General features: G+C 36.0%; 1 protein-coding gene and 1 pseudogene across 2 annotated transcripts in view; both read left to right on the top strand.

Annotated features, from left to right (window-relative positions):
- The window catches only part of MAEL (maelstrom spermatogenic transposon silencer), a 32,608-nt gene that overhangs the window by 7,666 nt on the left and 6,968 nt on the right, over positions 1–17,974 (top strand). For both annotated transcript variants that reach the window (XM_058443107.1, XM_032161101.2), the window contains exons 6-8: positions 6,784–6,908; positions 7,682–7,736; positions 7,906–8,047. In XM_058443107.1, coding sequence (XP_058299090.1) covers positions 6,784–6,908; positions 7,682–7,736; positions 7,906–8,047 — 322 coding nt within the window. The remainder of the gene's footprint in view (positions 1–6,783; positions 6,909–7,681; positions 7,737–7,905; positions 8,048–17,974) is intronic.
- On the top strand, positions 8,607–8,725 carry LOC116474017 (5S ribosomal RNA; annotated as a pseudogene).

Raw genomic sequence — 17,974 nt, 5'->3', positions numbered from 1 at the left:
GTTTTCTATTGAATCGTTTGTTTTTCTTACTGATTTGTGGAAGTTTATCTGCTGATGGATTTTTAAAAATTGTGTGCAGATACCTGTTTTCAGTTTGTGTCTTGTATTTTTCACTCTCTTTATGGTGTCTTTTAATGAACAGACTTTTTAAACATTTTTTGATTTTTAGAGATGGGGTCTTGCTTTATTGCCCAGGCTGGAGCATGATGGCTGTTCACAGATGCAGTCATAGCTCACTGCAGGCTCGAATTCCTGGGTTCAAGTGATCCTCCTGCCTCATTCTCCTGAGTAGCTGGGACTTGAGGCATGCACCACTGTGCCAGCTTGTTTTTATTTTTAATTTGGTAAATGTGTCGATATTTTTTATCATTTGTGGGATTTTGTGTCTTATTCAAGAATTCTTCTTTACCCCAAGGTTGTGAAAATAATCTTTATTTCTAAAAATTATAGAGCTTTATTTTTTGTATTCAAGTTCTTATTCTACCTGGAATTGACTTGTGTATAGTGTGAGGGAGAGATTCACTTTAATTTTTAACCATGTGGATAATCATTTATCACAGCCTCATTTATTGAATAATCAATTTGTACCCCAATATGTAGTGCCACCTGTATCATATCATGTTTCTGTTTGTGTGTGGGAGGATCTTTTGTTCTCTTTATTCTGTTCTGTTCTACTTTTTTGCTGTCAATATCATATTCTTAAACACAGTAGTTTGATGATATAAGTAAGCCCCCGACCTCGTTCTTTTGGAATATCATGGCTGCTTTGACCCTTTGTTCTTCCATACACAATTTAGAATCAGTTCTTCCTGTTTTACATTAGGTCATTTTGGAGAAAACTGGTATCTTCATTATATTGAATCTTTATATTTGTTAACATGAGGTTTCCCTCTTATTTTTTAGATCCGTAATGTCTTTCAATAAAATTTTATAATTTTCTCCATTAACAATCTGAATGTCATTCGTTAAATTTATAGTTTATCTAAGTGATATCCCTTGAAATTATGTTTTCTAATTGTTTACTTTTATATTTTGTTTTTGTCCCACCCATTGGTAAACTCTGAGTTTTTAGAAAATTACTTTATCATATCAGTTAAATCACTTCTTTCTAATCTACATATCTTCGTTTAAAATTTTTAAAATTTGCTTTGTCTTAGTATACTGACCAGGACCTCTAGTTTCTAGGGTTTCGTCAGTGAGTATGCTATTTGCTGTAGTTTCTTCTTTCTCTCCCCACCCCCGTTTTTGGTGTGTGCTCTTTATCAGGATAAAGATGTTTCCTTCTACATGCACACCTTGTTTCATTGCATTTCACTTTATTGCACTTTCCATATATTGCATTTTTTTACACATTGAGGTTTCTGGCAGCCCTGCATTGAGCAAGTCTATTGGCATCATTTTTCCAGTAGCATGTGCTTGCTTTTCTCTGTGTCACATTTTGGTAATTCTTGCAATATTTCAAACTTTGTCATTATCATCATGTCTGTTGTGGTGATGTGTGATCAGTGATCTTTGATGTTACTATTGTAATTGTTTTGGAGTGTCATGAACCATGCCCATATAAGATGGCAAATTTAATTAATAAATGTTGTATGTGTTCTGACTGCTCCCCTGACTGGCCATTGCCTCATATCTCTCCCTTTCCTTGGGCCTCACTATTCCCTGAGACACAACAATATTGAAGTTAGGTCAATTAATAACCCTACAATGGCCTCTCAGTGTTCAAGTGAAAGGAAGGGTTATGTAAAGGGAGCATGTCTCTCACTTTAAATCAAAAGCTAGAAATGATTCAGCTTAGTGAGGAATGCATATCAAAAGCTGCAGTAGGCCAAAAACTAGGCTTCTTGTGCCAAATGACCCAAGTTGTGAATGCAAAGGGAATGTTCCTGAAGGAAATTTATGTACTAATACAGTGAACAACCAATGATAAAAAAGTGAAACAGCCCCATTGCTGATATGAAGAAAGTTTTAGTGGTCAGAATAGATCAGCATTCTCCAGTTACCACATACCCTTAAACTGAAGCCTAATGCAAAACAAAGCCTTAACTGTCTTCAATTCTGTGAAGGCTGAGAGAGGTGAGGAAGCTGCAGAATAAAAGTTTGAAGTTTGCAGAGTTTGGTTCATGAGGTTTAAGGAAAGAAGCCATCTCTATAACATAAAAGTGCGAAGTGAAGGAGCAAGTGCTGATGCAGATGCTGCAGCAAGTCATCCAGAGGATCTAGCTAAGATAACTTATCAAGGTGGCTACAGCAAATGGCAGATTTTCAATGAAAATGAAACCACCTTCTGTTGGAAGAAGATACCATCTGGGAGTTTAATAGCTAGAGAGGATAAGTCAGTGCCTGGCTTCAAAGGACAGACTGATTCTCTCGTTAGTGACTAATGCAGCTGGTGACTTTAAGTTGAAGCCAGTGCTTCTTTACCCATTCTGAAAATCTTAGAGCTTTTAGGAAATTATGCTAAATTGACTCTGCTTGTGCTAGTATAAATGGAACAGCAAAGCCTGGAAGAAAGCACATCTGCTTATTGCATGGTTTACTGAATATTTTAAGACCACTGTTGAGATCTGCTGCTCAGAAAAAAAAGATTCCTTTCAAAATTTTACTGCTCATTGACAGTAGACCTAGTCATCCAAGAGCTCTGGTGGAGATGTAAAGAGATTAATGTTTTCATGCCTGCTACCACAACATACATTCTGTAGCCCATGGATCAAGGAGTAATTTCAACTTTCAAGTCTTATTATTTAAGAAATGTGTTTTATAAGGCTATAGCTGTCATAAATGGTGATTCTTCTGATGGATCTAAGCAAAGTAAATTGAAAACCTTCTGAAAAGGATTCACCATTCTAGATGCCATTAAGAATATACATAATTCATTGGAGGAGGTCAAAATATCAAGATTAAATGTTGTTTGCAAGAAGTAGATTCCAGCCCTCATGAATGACTTTGAGCGGTTCAAGACTTCAGTGGAGGAAGTAATAGAAGAGAACTAGAATTAGAAATGGAACCTGAAAATGTGCTGCAGTCTCACAATAAAACTTGAATGGGTAAGGAGTTGCTTCTTACGGATGAGAAAATAAACTAGTTGCTTGAGATGGAAACTACTCCTAGTGAAGATGCTGTGAACACTGGTGAAATGACAAAGGACTAAGAATATTTCATAAACTTGGTAAAGTAGCAGCAGAGTTTGAAAGGATTGACTTAAATTTCAAAAGAAGTTCTGTGAGTAAAATGTTATCAAACAATATCACATGCTACAGAGAAATTCTTCATGAAAGGAAGAGTCAGTGTGGCAAACTTCATTGTTTGATTTTAAGAAATTGCCACAGCAACTACAGCCTTCAGCAACCATGACCCTGATAGTCAGCAGCCAGTAACATCAAGACAGGATCTTCCACCAGCATGGGAATGTAAACTAGTACAACCACTATGGGAAAAAATATGTGGAAATTCCTTAATGAACTAAAAGTAGAACTACCATTTGAAAATTCTGACAGTCCCACTACTGGATATCTACCCAGAGGAAAAGAAGTCATACGAAAAGGATAACTTGCACACACATGTTTATAACAGCACAATTTGCAATTGCAAAAATGTGGAACCAGCCCAAATGCCCATCAATCAACAAGTAAATAAAGAAACTGTAGTATATATACGTGTGTATATATATGATGGAATACTACTCAGCCATAAAAAGGAATGAGTTGATGGCATTCGCAGCAACCTGGGTAGGATTGGAGACTGTTATTCTAAGTGAAACAACTCAGGAATGGAAAACCAAACATATGTTCTCACTCATAAATGGGAGCTAAGCTATAAGGATGCAAAGGCATAAGAATGATACAAGGGACTTTGGGGCCTTGGGGGCGGAAGGGTGGGAAGGAGGTGAGGGATAAAAGACTACAAATTAGGTTCAGTGTTTACTACTCGGGTGATGGGTCCACCAAAATCTCACAAATCACCACTAAATAACTTACTCGTGTAACCAAATACCACCTGTTCCCCAAAAACCTATGGAAATAAAAACATTTTTTAAAAAAGATCTTTCACCAGCAAAAAGATTGTTAAGTCACTGAAGACTCAGATGATCAGTAGTATTTTTAGCAATAAAATATTTTTATATTAAGGTATGTTCATTTTTAAAACAATGCTACTGCACACTTAATATAGTCATATCTTTATAGAGTACGGTAAACACTTATATGCACTGGGAAACCAAAATATTTGCGTGACACTTTATTTCAATACTTGCTTTATTGTGGCAGTCTGGAACTGAACCCACAGCATCTCCAAGATATGCTTATATTCCCTATCTGGCTAGGGAGATAGCAGTTGCACATTTTAATGAGTACTTTTTCTGCATGTCGTATGATTTTTGCCTTTTGTTCATGTGGCCATTTATTTACTTTTTGAGACAGAGTCTCACTCCATCACACAGGCTAGAGTGCCTTGCTGTAGCCTCTGCCTACCAGGCTCAAGTGATTCTCGTGCCTCAGCCTCCTGAGTAGCTAGAATTATAGGTGCACATCACCATGCCCAGCTAATTTTTGTATTTTTATTAGAGACAAGGTTTCGCCATGTTGGCCAGGCCGATCTCAAACTCCTGATCTCAAGTAGTCTGCCCACCTTAGCCTCCCAAAGTGCTGAGATTACAGGCGTGAGCCACCGCGCCGGCCTCATGTGGTGGTTTGCTAGTGTTAAATGAACATTGTCTTCCAGGAACAAACCCAGCGTGGTCACTATATACTTCACATATAATATACCGAGTTTTGTTTGTTACTATTTTGTTTTAGGACTTTTCCATTTATGTTAAAGACTAAGATTATCTAATTTTATTATCAAGGTTATTTTGCCATTATAAAATGGGTTTGGGAATAGATTTTAAGATTTTGAATTTGATTCTTTTTTATGGCTCTACAGAAATTACTAATATTGCCTTTAATTTCCCTAAACATAATAAGCCTAGTTATTTTAAAGTGTTATGTCAGATAATCCTCTTATAGGGATCTTCTTTTTGGAGCTGATTTTATAGTCTGTTGGTTATGGTGATGTTCGGTCAAGCTAACAGAATCTCTTCATATGTCTAGTTATTTTCGAGTGCTAAACAGTGTATATGAAATCTTGTTATTTCTCTCCAAAGAAGATTTATGATTGTGTCTGTCAGAAAGCTGGAGTCACTAGCATCTCAGATTACCTTAATGCATTTTCATGGATTGAGGTGGTTTTAAATTGGGTTTCAGACATCACAAAAGTCAATTTTTAGTTGGCCTTTACTGGAAAAGGGGGAAGGATGGACAGGTAATCACCAAAGGATTATTAGTAAAATTTACAGTTGACTTCACAGCATAAACAATGGAAGGCAGAAGACAATGGAATATTTTTTAATTATAAATTTTTATGTAAGTAATATTGCAATAAAATAGTTCTTACCAGGTCTGAGTTTATTGGAAACTCTGTTCTGTTTCTCAGCCTCTAAATCTCCTGTTCCAGAATTGGTAACTGGCCCTGGGAAGAAACAAACCCAACTGCCAGATTCAGCTTTCTAAGATTTCTTCCTTTCCAAGATTTTAGGCCCGTGATTCATGATTCCTCACTGTGTTTTTGTCTCTGTGGGTCTTCGAAGGTGTTTTATTTGTTCAGCTTTTCCCTAATCTATCATTAGAAGTTGAACAACTCCTGCATCTCTTTGGGGGAGAGTAAAGGGGAATGGAGTTCTTGCTCATTCACTCAGGCTGGAGTGCAGTGGTATGATCATAATTCACTGCAGCCTCAAACTCCTGGCTCAATTGATCCAGTCTCAGCCTCCCAAGTAGCTGGGGCTGCAGGTGCACACCACCACACCTGGCTTCCTGAATCTTTTTTTAAATATATATAATTAACAATTTTATGCTAAAATTTGTAATTTGATCTCCTCAGACATAATTATGTAAAATCTGTCTATTCAAAATCTGGAGTACCTGTGGGTATCTTTCTGTCAACTATATATTCATTCTCATTCTTGTTTTATTGCGTACCTGATTGTTCATGGAGTATTTGGTGGAAGTAATGATTTCAGAGTAATTTGAGACTTATGATAATGTTAACTTCCTCTGGAAAGGGTTTGTGTTTGCTTTTTTAAGATACCTGGGGGCCTAGAAGTCCAGGCCCAGAAGCTGTTAAAAGCACTCTATTCAGTCATTCAGCTTCCTCTTCCGGAATTGGCAAATGATCCAGAGGAAAAACTTCCCTAAAGCTAGTCTCACGTCTCTGAATTGATATATTATCTAATCTTAACCCGTTAATTCCTTAATGCTCTATGTGATCTTAATATCCTCACGCTTTTTTATTTTCTGTGGGAAAGTTGGTCTAAATTACTTGGCCTTTTTTTCCTGTGAAGTGGGTGTCATCATATAACTTTTTATAAAGCAGTCATTACTATTAAGTTCTCAAGCCTTACTAACGTATGAAAGGCAGCATGGGAACAGTAAAACACCACAGGCCTGGTTACTGAACAAACCTGGGTTTAAGTCATGACTCAACTGTTTACCAATTATTAACTTACTAATTTCTGTGATTCTCAGTTGTTTCTCATACACACACACACACACACACACACACATATCACATCACATCATAGAATGGCTGTAAGACTGTGGGTTAAAATATGTAAAATCCTTACCAAAACGGGGCTTTGTACAAGTACTTAACTATGTGTTACCCACTACTCTCTTCTTGTACCCCCACTTCCATACCTACCCCATAATATTTATCTTGCTCAAAGTTTGAACTTTTTATTTCCCTCAGGTGATTCTAGTCACAAGATTCCTATTTCAAATTTTGAACGTGGGCATAACCAAGCAACTGTGTTACAAAACCTTTATAGATTTATTCATCCCAACCCAGGGAACTGGCCACCTATCTACTGCAAGGTAATTTCAGGTTAAGAAGTTCTTTTAAGATATCAATTTATAGTACCAAAAGATCCATAAAACAAAGAATTTTTGCCTGTGTATTTTTGTCTGTATATTGTGTGTCTTAAAACACATTCATTTTGAATTGTTTTGAATGTAATTAGGTATAGTGCCTATTTTAAAAATGTCTCCAATTTTGGAGGGATTTTGAAGACTGCAAAAGGTAAACATATTTCTATTTTGGTAGAGTTCATGTTCTCTGAGTTCTTCTTTCTGAAATATCTGCAATATCTTTTTACCCTTAAGAATGGATGCTCCATTCTATTCTGTACACCTATCTTTCCAAATAAGAATACCTTTTCTTCAAAACTGTCTTTGTAGCAATCTCTTCCTTCTTTGTTTGTAACATTTAGAGAGATTATATTCTTCCAGGCTTGGAGTTGAAAAGTTGGGTTTTAACCTTGCTACTTAGTATAACTGTGAGGTGATTATCTATCTTTTTCTGAACATTGGTTTCTTCATTTACATACCCTAGGTCTCTCTTGCTTCTCATAAAGTATCTTAACATTTCTGTATAAATGTAACTGACTAATAATAGCTGTAGTCTTTTCTAATATATGTCAATTTTTTGTAGTTTTCATTTCATTGGCACAAACTCTTCAGTCTTTCTCCTGTGCCCCCTACCTCCCAACCCCCACATTTTGAAAGGACAGCATTAGAAGTCATTCAAAGTAGGAGAAGATACAAGTAGTTTTTTTGTTTTGTTTTGTTTTGTTTTTTGCTTTCTCCAGTCTGATGATAGAACCAGAGTCAACTGGTGTTTGAAGCATATGGCAAAGGCATCAGGTAAGTAAAACTCTGGGTTGCTGCAGAAGTGCTTTATAGTTAATATCTCTATTTGTTTCCACTTTGATATAAGTGCTTTATAGTTAATATCTCTATTTGTTTCCACTTTGATATCTTCCAAGTATCTAAATTTACTAATTGTATGTGTTTTTCCATTTCCTAATGGAAGAAATCAGGCAAGATCTACAACTTCTCACTGTAGAGGATCTTGTGGTGGGGATCTACCAACAAAAATTTCTCAAGGAGCCCTCTAAGACTTGGATTCGAAGCCTCCTAGATGTGGCCATGTGGGATTATTCTAGCAACACAAGGTATTGCTAGCATTTTTGTTTTAGAGTCATTTTGACTTACTTCCTAAACTGAGAAAATATGGTAGGACTATTTTTGCCTTTTTATGCGATATTTTCCCATAACAGCTTAGAATCATTGTATTTCCCTGAATATAAAATTTCATTGATAGTAAGATATATTGTTATTTGTGTATCACTAAAAACAAACCTGCCAAATAAACTGTTCTTTCTTATCACTTAGAATTTCTATACTGATGAGAGAATGTCCTTAAATTTATTTAGACAGATTTTTATTACATAGAACTCTTGTACTTACATGTAAAAGAATATATAAGTGAAATAAATTGGCAAAAGTATTTTTTATTTTGAGATAATTTTAGACTTACAGAAAAGTTGCAAAAATAATACAAAGTTTACTATTCTGTTTCCTTAATTGCTAACATTTTAATACATTTTCTTTATAATTTTATTTCTAAATATATGTACACTTTTTCAAAACCACTTGAGGGTAAGTTGTTATCATTATGCCTCTTTATACCTAAATATTTCAATATGTGTTTCCTAAGAATAAGAATGTTTAGTCTACAGCCATAGCACCCTGAACACACCTGATCTTGTCTGATCTCACAAGCTAAGCAGGGATTGGCCTGGTTAGTACTTAGATGAGAGACTGCCTGGGAATACTGGGTGTTGTAGGATTTTACTGTGTGTGTGCATGCGTGCGTGTGTGTGTATAGAACATTTATATTACCATAGTGTAATGATCAAAATCAGGAATATTGAATATAGGACACAATACTATTATCTAATCCGAGACCATATTCATATTGTATTAGTTGTTCCACTATGTCTTTTATAGCCAAAAAAATTCTAGAGCCCGGTCCAAGACCACATGTTGCACTTAGTTATTATATCTCTTTAATCTGAAACAGTTCCTCAGTCTTATTTTCACTTTTGTGATCTGGACGTTTTTGAGTACAGGCCGGTTATTTTATAGAATGTTTCTCACTTTTAGTTGATCCATATTTCCTTATGGTTAAATTGAGATTATGCATTTTTGGCAGGAATACCACAGAAGGGATTATGTGACTGACTGCTCAGTGTGTCATATCTGGAGGCATATGATGTCAGTTTGTCCCATTACTGATGATGATAACTTTGATCACTTGTTTAAGATAGTACCTATTAATATTTCTCTATTGGAAAGTTACTGGTTTTTTTTTTACCAAATATATATATAGATAGATAGATATACACACCAAATATATATATTTATATATATATTTATTTTATATATATTTTTATATATTTATATAATTATTAATATATATTATATAAATATATATTTATTTATATATTACAAAATATATATATTATATATATACATATTTTTTTTGAGACAGACTCTTGCTCTATCACCCAGGCTGGAGTGCAGTAGCGTAATCTCAGCTCACTGCACCCTCCACCTCCCAGGTTCAAGCGATTCTCGTGCCTCAGCCTCTCGAGTAGTTGGGATTACAGGCACCCGCCACCATGCCCAGCTAATTTTTGTATTTTTAGTAGAGACGCAGTTTCACCATGTTGGCCAGGCTGGTCTTGAACTCCTCACCTCACGTGATCCGCCCGTCTCAGCCTGCCAAAGTGCTGGGATTACGTGCGTGAGCCACTGCTCCTGGCTTTTTACCATATAATTAATAAATATTTTGTGGGGAAATACTTTCAAATTGGGTAGGTATTCTCTTCCTCAAACTTTCATATACAAATTTTAGTATCAAGTGCTGCTTTTTGTCTGAGTCAATTGTTACTATCATTGTGAAAGGTGATTTTTCTAATTTGATTGTTCCTTCTGCATTTATTGGTTGGCATTCCACTGTAAAAAAAAAAAAAGTTTCTCCTTTTTACCCATTTATTTATTTTTTTCATTTATATGAGCATGGACTCATGGATTCCTATTCAATACATTTTTTAAATCTATTATTGTAATTTATTTTTATGATCAAATTGTTCCATATATGGCCAGTGGGAGTACCTTCAAGCAGGGGTTTGTGTGCCCTTTTGACACTGCTTCATTGCTTTCTGTCTAACAGTGCTTCTTTGCTTTCTATTTGGCACAATATGTTCCAGGCCTATCTTGTACTTTCTTTGTTCCAGCCCTGGATTAGCCATTTCTCCCAAGAATCTCTGGTTTCTTTTAGTGGAGCATGATAGTTAGGAGATAGAATCTAGGTAGTAGGTGTGCTCATTTCTTACTAGAGTATCATTGATTCTAGATCCCCTTAGTAGAGAGCTAGGAAATGTGTGTGTGTGTGTGTGTGTGTGTGCGTGCACACCATATACATCTGTTTGTAGCTAGGTCTCTCAGTCTTTTTCTCCATCTCTATCTTATCATGAGTTCACACTTAACCTGTAATTTCAATCCAGTACCATAGAGTTCTCTAGTTTTTTTTACTTTTTAAAAAACTTCCTTTCTCTGAGAATGAGAACCCTGGCTGTAAGTATTTTTTAGAATTATGTGGTACCACTATTTTTAAAAAAAGACATACAACTGTTTAGAGTTTGTTTATAATCGCTTTTAGTCTGAAAGTATATAGTCAAAATACTTTGTTCAGAAGTTATTTAGGTTCTTTTTTCCTCTTTCAGTACAAATTACTCTTTTGGAATATATTAATAGTTAAGTTCATTTGCTTGTTTGTATTCCATTTTTGCTAATTTAGCTTTTGAATGTCTAAAGCATTTCCATTTTGTAAACAAAAATAATATTAGGAAGTGTCACTTTATTCTAGCTTCATTAAAAAAAAGCTTGTTAGGATTGCATTAAATTTATAACTTAACTTGGGGATAACTGAAATATTTATAGTGTTGAGTTATTTCCAAAGGCTAGGGACATCTTTCCATTGTTCAAATCTACTTTTGTGTCTTTCAGATATGTTTTAAAATTTTTCTCACACATATTGTGCATCTCTAGGACTGGCGCATTTTTGTAGGAGCAGTTCCTTGATAACTTTTTCTGTTCTTCTATGGAAATTGGTTTTATTAGGCTTTCTAATTTTAATGGGGTAAATTTTGGTAATCCCTATGTTTCTAGAAAATGATACATGTTATATAGCTTTTCAAAGTTATTTGTTTAAAGACCTGCAAGGAAGTGTGGTCTCAAAATGTTTTTAAATTTCATCTGTTTCAATGGTTATCTTGTCATTGTGTATTTGTGCTCTCTCATTTTTTTGTAAGCAAATGTGTTGTCTTTTAATTTTTCAAAACAATAGGATTTTAATTTATTAGACCTGTTTTTCTATTCTCTTCCTAATTAACTTTTGCTGTTATTCTCTTTGTATGTTGTTGTTCTTTTTCTAGTTTTGGGGGCCGGAAATGTAATTTATCTTTTGCCTGATTTTTTTTATGTGTTTAGTAGAGTGAATTTTCTCTTAATCATTGTTTTCAATGAATTACGTAGATTATTGTATACAATATTTTAATTGCCATTTTAAATAAATTGTGTCATTTTAACTCTCAACCACCATCTCTTTAAAACAAGGCTTTTAAATGTCCAGGTGAAAAGGACTTTCTGCATTTTGTTTCTTTTAGTAAATTCCAATGTTTTCACATTGTGGTCAGAAAGTGTTTATATTTTTACTTTATGGAAGTTACTGGTATTTGGGGTTTTTTTTGCTGACTTAATATGTAATCAATTTTTGTGACTGTTCTCTTGGCATATGAGAATATACTTTCTTTTCGGGATGTAGCATTTGAGATCCACACACATACGTCATCTACATTGATTGTATTGTTTACATTTTCTTTAGTTATATTTTATCCAGTTGATATGTCTTGTGTTGACAGTAATCTCCTGTTATTACTGTGTTTCTGTCTGTGTTTCATTGCATTTCCTGTAGTTGTAAGCTGGCTGCTGTGATATTTGATGCCTTAAAAGTTAAAGTTTGCTGAACCTTGATACAGTAAATTGATCAGGGGCTCATGGAAGAGTATTCCCTGTGTTCTTGCATGTTTAAAACTTTTTCTAATGGTTTGCACCATATTTCCTTGAGTTTCTAGAAAATGCAACTTCATTTTATGGCTTTGTGTGTTCCTTTTGTGAAATTTGGTCAGTTAATTCTCTTGGCCTTAGTTATCTTGGCCTTAGTTATCTGATCTTTTTGACTGGAGTTAGTTGATCATTTTGCCTGGAGACCTTAGTCTTTTTTCATTTTTAAAGTCTAATACTGTTACTAGGCTATTTCTCTGAGTTTATATGCAGGTCCATTTTCTGAGACATTTGGTGAGCCCTTTCAATATGCAGAATCAGGTTCTATTTCTGGAGATTTTTTTTTTTTAGATCATAGTTTAATATTAGTTTTGTTCCACTGTTTAATGTTTCTTCTTAAAAGGAGTCCAATATATATGTATGTTTGATCTTCTTTGCCTTTCATTTTAATCACTTTTTCTGACCCTTTTTACTTTGTTTATTCTCATGATAGTTTCTGCTTTCTTCAGTTTCTCTTATTAACTCTACAAATGAATCTGTTCAGCCTTGGGCAGTTGGTAATTTAGTTCTTTTCTGTAATGTTTTTGTCTTTTTTCTCCTCTCTTTCTTGAGTTAAGTAATTTCTTCTTTTTTGTTTATTTCTGTTTCTAGTTTTGAAGTTTCTCATTTAGGGTGTGTTTTTATATTCTCACATTCTTTTTGAGGATATTTAATTTAACATGGAATGCTGATTGATATGGTTTGACTGTATGTCCCCACCCAAATCTCACCTCGAATTGTAATCCCTATAACCCCCACGTGTCAAGGATTGGACCAGGTGGAGGTAACTGGATCATGGGGGCGGTTCCCCCATGCTGTTCTCATGAGATCTGATGGATTTAATAAGCATCTGGCATTTCCCCTGTTTGCACTCATTCCATTCTGCTGCCTTTTGAAGAAGGTGGCTGCTTCTCCTTTGCCTTTCCCATGATTGTAACTTTCCTGAGGCCTCCCCACCAATGCAAATCTGTGAGTCAGTTAAACCTCTTTCCTTTATAAATTACCCAGTCTCAAATATTACTTCATAGCAGTGTGAGAACAGACTAACACAGTAATGTTACGTTTTTCCCCTCCTTCCTATTTTTTTGGGGTGGGGGTATGAGAAATTATCAGCTAAAATGTTTTGATTCTCCTTTTCTGTTTTCTTTTCTTTTTTTTTTTTTTAAGAGAGTCTTTCTCTGTCACCCTGGCCAGAATACAGTGACACAGTCGTAGCTCACTGCAGCCTGGAACTCCTAGAGTCAAGCAATCCTCATGCCTCAGTCTCCTGAGTAGCTGGTACTACAGGCATGTGCTACCATGCCTACCTAGTTATTTTTCATTTGTCGTGGAGACAGAATCTTGCTGTGTTGCCCAGGCTGGTGTCGAACTTCTGGCCTCAAGTGATCTTCCTGCTTCCAAATTGCTGGGATTACAGGTGCAAGCCATCATGCCAGGCTATTTTCTTCTTATAATAGCTTGTTTTCTTCCCATAATAGCTTTCTGTAGATGAAGATACATTGCTCCTTTGCATTTCTTGGACAAGGCTGATAATTTAGCGGGAGGTTTGATTGAGAGTCTTTGTTCCAAGAACCTTCCTCTCTGTCAATGTGACAAGGTACAGGTTCTTTAATGAATGTTTTCAGGGTGGTGGGAGTGTGGTTGTAGGTTCTTAGAATTTTATTTCCTGCATGATCTTAAATTTCCCCCTTTACTTTTTTTTCTCCACCTGATTTCTAAAGGGCACTTCCTCCTTCCTCTTTCACTTAGCATGGCACTTGCCTATAGTCAGTGCTCTGATCTACTAGGACTGTTTGAATATTTACGTAAAGAATGGGCTTCCTCATTGTAAGAATGATTTTAACTTAATCTTAGGCTCTCCATTTTCTTTCTTTCTTCCCCACAGTTTTTTTCTGGACTCTACTCCATATAAAGATTGGGGTAGGAGATTGAGAAATTGCTCCATTGGAAATTACAGTTTTCATTTTTCTATTTATAGACAACTGAGTTTTGTAGCGTTCTTCTGGTTATGCTGTAGGTGTAGATTTTGTTTTCCCCACCACGTTTGTGGTTGTTGTTCTTGTTAATCTGTAAAGCTTATGGATGATGTGTTAAGATATTTGGATTTATGTACCATTACCTCAGTTACAGGCTGAAGTATTTCTAAAATTTCACATTGAGTCATTCATTGTACATGTTTTTATACACTGTTGTCCTCTGTGCCATTAAGAGTGTTGGTGATACAGCATTTCTTAAAAAAGAATTCCACTGTTGTCTCTGGGGTTTTCTTCTAAGCATACCCTTTCTGCAAGTTTTGATGCCAGTTCTTTCTTGATCTTTTCAGAAGAGGTCAAAAGAAAGTTTTCAGGGACAAACTAATATGTCCTCAAATAATCTTTAAATGGTTTATTGACTAAAATGTTGAAGGATTGCAAATGTCTGGTTACCATCAAGATTAATAATTAAATTTGTACATGGTTAGATAATGGCAACTATTTCTAGACTGTCAAATAGACATTGTGCAATACCTTCAATTTTAAGATGCATTCTAATTTTGGTTAAAATGTCAAGAAAATGTGTTTTATAATTGAAGAAATACAGTATTGAGTTCAGCAGAGTAGCTATACTCTACAACAAGATTAGAGTAGCTCTAGTTTAAGACATTATTTGAGGTCCATGCCGTGGGATTTTGTTAAAGGTAAAACTCTTACATAGTACTGTAGGCACTTTACTAAACTTCTTTGGACAGGATGGATCTACTTTTTATTGAGCTTCATAACATAACAAGATTCAAGTGTATGATATTTTACAAGGGAGTTTGGATTGTAGTGTACAATAGAAACTGTTAGAATCTGTTAATATAAGCAAATGAAACTTATTCCAACCACTGCTCTTAAATGCTTACTAAAAGACCTTAAAGTTTGTAATAAATTTGTGATAAATGTTTTGTCTAGTTCTAAGAGAAATGGGTAGGTTTTGTATTGGTGAAATTGAGTACAGTTAGACAAATTGAATATTAGAATCTTAATTAAACAGTCTGTTAATAACATGCATTTTGGAGGCTAGAATATTTATAATTTTTATAGGTCCCCTATTCTCCTGATGCTTCTTGTCATAATTCTTCTTGGACTAATTCACTGTCTATGATCTGCTGACTAAACATGGCAGCCTTTATTTAGTCAAATATTTATTGAGCACCTCCTCTGTGCCAGAAGATGATCCAAAGGTGAGCAAAATTAATGTCCCTGCCTTCAAGAAGCTAACCGTTAAGTAGGAAAGAAACATACAGTACGTAATAAAGAAAATGGTAATTTTAGCTTGTGATAAGTGCTAAGAAGATAATCAACAGGACACTCTGACAGAGAAGAATGTATAGAAAAGTAGACCACTTTATAGAATGGTCGAGAAGACTTTGAAGGTGTGACATTAGAACCGAAGTGGGAGAAAGATGCAGCCATGCAAAAAAATGGTAAGAAGAGCACCCTAGACAGAGATAGAAAAGCCTTGAGGTAAAGGCTTGGTATTTACTAGAAATTGTTAGACAATCAGTGTGACTGGGGAGTAATGAGTGAAGAGGAGAATGCACAAGATGAGGTTGAAGCAGTTGGAGGTCATAAACCGTTAGAAAAAGTTTTAAACGTGCAAGAACACAAGGAGAGATGGAAAGGAATAGGTTGATTTAAGATAGGTTAAAGTCAGTAGACCTTGCTGATGGACTGGACCCAGGGAGAGAAAATGGAAAGAAAGAATGAAAGATGACGCCCAGGTTTCTGGTGTATACTACTGGATAGATGAGGAGGAGAGGAGCAAGGTTACAATGTTCTGAGGTCCTGGTGAAGCATCACATCTGGAGATAGCAGGCAAGCAACTGTCGTCCTGCTAGAGCGCAGTGAAGTGGTTTGGGTAGTGTCAGCATTCTTTTCACTATGTGCTGGGCACTGAAGATACAGTACAGGAAGACAAGTCTTCTGCCTTGATGGACCTCACAACATGTAGATGAGATCACCTCAGCAAACAATAGAAAGAGAAGAGGACTTGGCACAAGCCCTGATGAGCTCTGACAAGTTAAAATGTGGGCAGAGGCTTTTCAAAGTCTCAGTACCTCTCAGCCTGTAAGTGTTGCTATGTTATACAAATCATCATAGCCATCATCAGTATTGATGAGGGTTGAACAGATGAGAAAAAACTGGGATTCTGGATGTAATAATTTCATAAATCCCTGTGAAGTAGTTGGTCTTCTTTACCACTCTATAAAGTGCTCTGCCTTTCTACACAATCTTCTATATCCTGTTAGGGCTATTAGTTTGCTTTTGTTCCCTGGATTATCTCATTCTTCTGGATTGTGAGTTGTGGTCTCCCTGTTTTGTTCTTTTTCATGTTGCAGGCTTTTCTTGAATGCCTGATTATTCTTGATTGCATTCATATTTAGAAATGAGGCTACAAAGCCAAGTGTTCCATATTGTTCAGTGGGGATTGTTAACTGATGAGGCTTTCCTGTAAGGAAAGCAGACAAGAGAGATGTTTAGTTGGAGGCAAAATCCTAAATGCTAGAATATGAAAGGCTTTGCTCTAGGGTACCAGCAGCCATTCTTGCTGCCTGGTTTTCCAAGAACAGTTTACTTTTTTGCATGGGGGGTCAGGGAAGTAGACTGTTCTTTTTACAGAAGTTCAGCCTCGTGTCTTCCCTTTCTGCTCTGTGAGTAGAGACATGTTCACAAGTCCAGAGCCTCTCCAGAGTTCTGATAGGCAGACCTTCTTCTGCTGTTAGCCTCTTGAGCACTGAAGACTGTGACTTCTTTCCAGCTTCATCAGTTACCATTTATTTTACTTGCCACAGATTTGTTAAAATGTCTTCTATGGAGGCCTCTTCCTGCTTTTTTCCTTTATTGTGGACATCTACCATTTTTATTCTTTGACTGTCATCTTCACAGCATCTTAGGACCAAGAAGAGGTAAATTTGTGCAGGTGTTTAATTCACCATCTTGAACCAGAAACCCCAGCAATAATAGTATTAAGAGATGCAGTTTTATACTTTATCACTTTAGAATAGTTTTTCTTAGTCCATTTTAATGAGCTTTTGATACTTAGCAGGATTGGAGCTGCTCTTGTATATAAGGCACTTGTATGGGAAAGTTTCTGTGGGAAATATGGGAAAGAGTGACACGATCATCCTTGGCCTCAGAATCTCCTGTCCAATAAGACTCTAGTGTGAAGATACTAGTCATGTATGGTAAATTCTGTTAGAATTCCAAAAGAGTTTCAAAACATTATGAAAAATCATATGCAGAAGACATCACTTAAGTGTTGTGAGGGTTTTAAAACTATTAATTACTATATGGAATAAATGTTTTATTTGTTTCTTCTGTGAAGATAGAATTTCTTAGAGCAGAGATTTGGGTTGAAAGGGGGGACCTTTCCAATAAAAAATGGCCTGAATAGTGACTCAGAGAAATGAAAGCCTGCCGGGCGCAGTGGCTCACGCCTGTAATCCCAGCACTATGGGAGGCCAAGGTGGGTGGATCACCTGAGGTCAGCAGTTCGAGACTAGCCTGGATAACATGGTGAAACCCTGTCTCTACTAAAAATACAAAAATTAGCTAGGCGTGGTGGCACATGCTTGTAATCCCAGCTACTCAGGAGGTTGAGGCACGAGAATCATTTGAACCCGGGCGGTGGAGGTTGCAGTGAGCAGAGATCGCACCTCATATCTAAATATGAACGCAGTCAAGGATAATCAGGCATTCAAGAAAAGCCTGCAACATGAAAAAGAACAAAATAGACCACAACTCACAATCCAGAAGAATGAGATAATCCAGGGAACAAAAGCAAACTAATAGCTCTAACAGGATACAGAAGATTGTGTAGAAAGGCAGAGTACTTTATAGAGTACTGTGCCCAGCCAGTTTAGAGTTTTTTTGTTTTCTTAATTTTTATTTTTTGCCGGTACATAG

This window comes from Hylobates moloch, unplaced genomic scaffold, assembly GCF_009828535.3.
Source record: "Hylobates moloch isolate HMO894 unplaced genomic scaffold, HMol_V3 SCAFFOLD_8, whole genome shotgun sequence".
In the NCBI taxonomy this organism is placed as follows: domain Eukaryota; kingdom Metazoa; phylum Chordata; class Mammalia; order Primates; family Hylobatidae; genus Hylobates; species Hylobates moloch.
This window is presented reverse-complemented; position numbering and strand designations above follow the sequence as displayed.